The sequence below is a fragment of the Terrapene carolina genome, unplaced genomic scaffold (genome assembly GCF_002925995.2).
Source record: "Terrapene carolina triunguis isolate 2854851 unplaced genomic scaffold, T_m_triunguis-2.0 Scaffold397, whole genome shotgun sequence".
NCBI classification, from domain to species: Eukaryota; Metazoa; Chordata; order Testudines; family Emydidae; genus Terrapene; species Terrapene triunguis.
In genome coordinates this window covers 915,608-921,607 of record NW_020664748.1, presented here as the reverse complement: position 1 = coordinate 921,607, position 6,000 = coordinate 915,608, and the positions used below count along the sequence as shown (strand labels likewise).

The window sequence follows — 6,000 nt, the reverse complement described above, 5'->3', positions numbered from 1 at the left end:
AGGCGGGGTCTATGGGCCTGGGGGCGGGGCTTGTAGGACTGGGGAGGGACTGGAGGGCGGGGCTTGTAGGGCTGGGGCGGGGCTGGAGGCGGGGGTCTATGGGCCTGGGGGCGGGGCTTGTAGGACTGGGGTGGGGTTGGAGGCGGGGTCTATGGGGCTGGGGAGGGACTTGTAGGCCTGCGGCTGAGGCTGTGTAGAGATAGGGGGAGGGACCAGGGTTTTTGGCCTGTGGGTGTAGGGTTGAGGGGAGCCCGGCCTGGTGAGGGGGGGAGGAGGAGGCCCTTACCTGGGGAAAACGGTGACCATAGGGTTGTCCTAGGGGAGAGGCCTGGGCTGGAGGGAGCTTGGCCTTGGGGGTGGGGCTCAGTGAGTGCCAGCCCCCAGAGATGTGGAGAAGCTGGGTCTATGGCAGTGGCAGGGGGAGTAAGGAGCTGGGCCTGCGGTAGGAGAGAGGGGCCCAGATCTCTCCTCCGGGGGAGTCTGTGGGGAGGGGAGTAGCTGAGCCTCTGTGGGGACAAGAAGGATTTTGGCCTGTTGGAGTAGGTTATGGGTAGTGGGGCTCCACTCTTTGGGAGGAGCATATGGGCCTTTGGAGGGTTAGAGGGGTCACAGCCTGTGGGGAAGGCAGGGACCCTGGGGAAAGCAGGGTTGCCTTATTAGTTTGTTTGGTCAGAGCTCTGCAACAGGCCGGATGATCTGGTACAGGGTTGGTTCAGTGGCCTCCTTACCCTGCTGAGCCCTTGTCATTCATGTAGGTCCTTGTGAATTTCAAAACTAATCACTGGCACAGTGGGTTTTAGCCCACAGAACTCATTGCCACAATATATTGGTAAGACCAAACCTTGTGTGGGATTTGAGAAGCGGTTAGACGTTTTTATGGATAACAATAATATCCAGAATGGCAATAGTGAATACTAACTCCCCTCTCCTGGCAAAATAAATAAACCTGCACAATTTTTGGAAGTGATGTAACCCTTATTCCTTAGGCCTTAAGCCAACCTCTAACTGTTGCCAGTTAGGAAGAAACATTTCCTGGGAGTGGGCATTCCATGACTGTCCGTTGCAACATCCTCTGAAGCAACTGGTACCGGCCTTTGTGGTGGGACAGGGTACTTTTCTAAATGAATCACTAGTCTGATCCAATATGGCAGTGTCACGGAGTTGGGGGGGGGGGCGGTGGGAGACAAGGTCCTGCGACCCTCGGCTCCCTGCGATTCACCTTGACTCTCAGCCAGGCAGTAGAACAGAAGGTTTATTAGACGACAGGAACACAGTCCAAACCAGAGCGTGTAGGTACAACCAGGACCCCTCAGCCAGGTCCTTCTGGGGAGTAGGGAGCTTAGACCACAACCTCGGGGTTCCCTTTGATTCCCCAGCCAGCCCAAGTCTGAAACTCCACTGCAGCAGTCTCACTCCTCCTCCCTCCGGCTCCTCCCCCTGCCTTTGTCCAGTTTCCCGGGCAAAGGTGTCACCTGGGTCCAACCCCCTCCCAGCTCAGGTTACAGGCTCAGGTATCCTCACTCAAGTGGAGTCATCCCCTGCTCTCCCGTCCCCCATGCAGACAGTCCCAGCAAGACATTAACAGGTCAATCCATCCCACTTCCTACTTTGTCACAGGCAGTTCCTATGTATCCTCTCGGATAGCATGCAGCTCACTCATACCAAGGGGAGCATTTCCCTAAGACACTTCCTTATTCTGAGTTTCAGGTCCATCTGATGTTGAATCTATCTGTAATATACTGAAAAAAATCTGCACCTCCCTTATTTTGCCCAGATAATAAAAATAAGAATAGAAGAATCCAAATCTCTCTGTTTTCCAGGTATTCCACACGTCATGACACAGTCACCATTGAGCCAATTTACGAGAATGGTACCACTTGTTCGCAAAAAGCTTTGCTGTCTACTCAGTCTACACAGGCCACAAAGCTAAGCAGTGTTGTTATAGCCGAGGAGCTTGGTAGGTGGATAAAGAGCAACATGATAGGGAAGGAATTGGGTGTCTAGTAGGGACTTCCAGGGCTGAGATAGAACAGGCTCATGAAATCATCCAGTCCTGCCCAAAGAGACACATATAGGATTGGGCCCTATGGTACTAGTGCTTTGTCCCATCTAATTTTAATAGTGCAAGATGTGGAACTGTGGTGTATTTCAGTATCCGTTTCAAAACCACAGATCTGAGTGATGTACATGCAAAATGACAGTGACGTGTAGTGGCCACACCACAGTCTGCATGTGGCTCAAGGAAAGATAAAAGCAAAAAGTATAACAGTGTAACATCCATGCCCATCATAGTCCCAGAATGGGCTTATCAGGGACTTTGTTGAGGAACTTGTGCTTTCCGACAAAGGTGCTTCCTCCTCCTCCCACTGATTTAAGAATTGCCACTTTTTTGTTTGTTTGTTTTCAGTAGTACTACCTTCTCAAGATTTGGGAAATCAACATAGACTTATGGGATGTTGAATTAAGGCACACTCATTTATTCTCACCTTTTAGTGACAGGCCATTTACTGCGTTGTGACATCATTGTCGATATGATAAACAGTATTGAAATTATCTCCCGAACCCGAGAAATATATGTGGAAGATTCTCCACTTGAATTAACCGTGAGAGCTCTGGATGTTGAAGGTACTGTATACAGGACAAACTTCTGGGGCAACTCCAAGGATTAAACTCTACCTCCTGAGAAACAAAGACATCCCTTAATCTGAGTTTTTTAAAGAATGTATTCTGATATGTAGCAGATTTTGTTCCCATCCCCAATGTAGAAACTTTTGGGCGTATCACAAAATCCTATATTTCATGTGCTATGTAATTTTCAGGTAGAGAAAATATGCCTGTTTCTAACTAGTTCCTAAAATGTTTTAATATGAGCAACATGAGAATTTATTGTACTTCCGTTTATCTTTCATTTGGAGGGCATATAATAACTGCTGAGTAAAAGTAGTATCCCACTTAGTGCGAGCGTAACAACTCTGTGACATTGCAAGGTTCTCAGATTCCACACTAATAAAACTGGTATAAAAACCTAGATAATAGTAGCCAGAATTCTTGTTTTCTTTGCTATTATCCCCACCACAGAGCTGATTTACTAATAATTGTTTAAAACTGTTATATTCTCATTCCAGCTAATTTCCAGCATGAAAATAAAATAATGTTCTTTTCATCCTAGTTTGTTTTTTGTCTACTGGTACATGGGTTTGTGTGTTTGTATTTAGGGAGAAGTTGGATATGGTCAGAAATATTTTGGAATATAATGGGCATGGGCAAGTATACGAGATTAAGAAGGGAGAGTTGTCATCAGAAATATTCCACACCTGGAACATGGGCCTGTGGCCTGTTTGTTCACGGTTCTGTAACTGGATGTGAGGAGCAAGGCAACGTAAGGACAGTTGGTGGTGGCATAGTGATAATGCAGGGTTTTCCCTGTTCTCACAGCAGTAGACAGTAGAAGATAGATTAACACATTTAGCTGTGTAGGACTCCATACCTAAAAACATTCACCAGCACGTTTCTGAATCTGTCTGTTTGGTTTCTGTCTTCAGGAAACACATTCAGTAGTTTGTCAGGAATGACATTTGAGTGGAGCATTGCTAAGGACGATGACATGGAAGGCTTAGAACTGTCTAGCAAAATTAGGTAACTATATTTAGAATGATTAATATACCGTCTGTTGCATTTCTATAGCACCTTTTGTCCCAGCATTTCACAGTGGGGTAGGAAGTACTATTATCCCCATTTTACTTGTGGGTAAGTGGGAATGCAGAGAAGAGAATTGATGTTCTCAAGGTAACAGTGAGTCAGTGATAGACCTGGATATAGAACCCAGGAGTTCTGATTTCCAAGTTTATGGGCTGACTCTTCAGTCACACAGAAGTACTGCTGCTGGTAAAGTCAGATGCAGCAGAAGCTGGCTGAAAGAGTTCTTGTGGTCTGCATATCTGTAATAAGTAGACACTGAGTGCAGGTGGAGGGTTCTGTAGTGGATTAGCTTCAGCTATCTGTGTAGACATTACCTTTCTCTGTTCTATTGCCCTGTACACTGGGGGAGGTCTGTTGTCTCCCTGACTTGGTGATTAATGGATGTGCACATATCAACATAGAAGTTACAGGGTTTTGTCCCTTTATTCTGGCTAACATAGGTCCTCGTTCCACATAATCCTGTAAAGTTTGTCCTTCGATTACTAAAACATTTGTATACACACACACTGAAAATATAAACTGAAATGATCTTGGAGATCCTTTTCTACCTGTAAAAGCCTAGTTTGGTCTTTTTAGGATTTTAAAATACTCTGAAGCAGAGTATTCCCCACCAGACTACATTGTCGAGATGGAACGAGCAGGAAAACAAGGGGATAGGATTCTGGTATCAGGCATCAAAACTGGTGCAGCTATCATAAAGGTCCGAATTCAGGAACCAACTTATAAGGTGAATTCTTATTGTAGATTTCCCATTTTTAAAACAAAACTTGTGCCTTAAGTAGATTGCAGTTCCAGGCATATGCTTGTTAAAATTATATTTTCTTTACCATCAATACCATTATTTATCTTTCAGAAGTTATAGGCAATGACACCATTCAAACCATTTTCCATTTAAAATGTATAAATTTGGACAGTTTTGATAGTACGGTATTGAGAAATAAATTGATCTATAAATCCCTAAAATATAATATACCCATGTATAGTGGGTTAAGAGGACACTCGATTAAAAAATCACATTTCTGTCTGAACTTGCCTGTAACAATAGCAGATAAAAAACAACACCTACGACTATTGTAACTAAGAGGTTGGAGAAAAATACTTTTTGTTTTTTTTTTCAGTTCCTTACTGCATTTGTCAGCATTTGGTGGATAGTCAGTTTCACTGTTATGATCCCAAAATGATTAATTCAGTTAGTATTTTTTGTTGGTTGTGGGAGTCTTTCACATAGCAACAGAAGAAAGAAAATATTTAAAAAATAAGAATATGTGATTGTAAAACCACAAAAATTAGCAAGAGGACTTGGGCAGATGTAGAATCTGAAACTACTTTTAACCTTTGTTTTAATTAACTAGAGTTCAGCTGACCATCCTTTAAAAGAAAATTGCCACATTTTACTGTATCTAGCAGGCAGAAGGTTCAAATGGTGAGACACTTCTTCCCATGAGTAACTGAAATTTATTTTAAAATAGTATTTTTAATAATAGAGTTTTAATTTTGAAATCTCCTGCTGCTGGTGGCCCTCTTGCTGAAAAATTACAGTGTGATATTGACAGAGTGGGATGTCTGGCCAATGTCAAACTCTAAAACTAGTTTCCCTCTTGCTTTTGACACTGCTTTCACAACCATGGCAAAGCTTTTGCCCATTAAAACCAAGCATTCTGTTTAATACTTTTAAAAGTTCTACTTTTGATTGTTTAACCCTCTATTGACGCCTTGTGGGAGCCGTGCTCTCTCACACATTTCTATCCAGTTTTTGCAGAGTGGTAGTAAGCTTCTGGTTTCTATCTGTCCTCCATTAGAAAGTAGCTGCTGCGCTGGTGCGTCTGTTGGTTCTGGAGAATATATTCCTAATACCATCCTATGACATTTACCTTCTGGTTGGAGCCTACATTCAGTACCAAGTTGCTAAAATTGTACAGGGAAAGATCACAGGTAAATACTTTTTTTCATACCTTCAAGTTTCCCCAAATCTTCGGAATTTTTTTCTAAGTGAAATTACAAAAGTTAAAGTCTCGTGCACAGGTGGTATTTCACTTTCCTGCAGTTGCTGTTCCTGACTCCTGGGGAAGCCAGGGTTAAACTTAACCCTGAAACCCAACAGAGCAGATGTTTTCCATGCGTGTCTAATGTCCCTTGTGATGGGTCTGTGTCCTACAGAAAAACTCAAATCATAATAGCAGTGGATGCCGCTGTATAGAGGCTAATGACTATTGAGTGGAACAGTGCTTCAGTCTGTGGCAATAGAACATTTGAACTCCAGATACTTGATGCACTTAACCAACCAAGACTGTTAAAGCTTGC

General features: G+C 43.5%; 1 protein-coding gene across 1 annotated transcript in view; it reads left to right on the top strand.

Moving 5' to 3' along the window:
* The first annotated feature begins 1,716 nt into the window (after positions 1–1,716).
* NUP210L (nucleoporin 210 like) overlaps positions 1,717–6,000 on the top strand; it is a 40,556-nt gene continuing 36,272 nt past the window's right edge. The window contains 5 exon segments of the mRNA XM_026658088.1: positions 1,717–1,957; positions 2,494–2,625; positions 3,543–3,636; positions 4,276–4,426; positions 5,499–5,631. Of these exon segments, the coding sequence (XP_026513873.1) occupies positions 1,717–1,957; positions 2,494–2,625; positions 3,543–3,636; positions 4,276–4,426; positions 5,499–5,631 (751 nt within the window).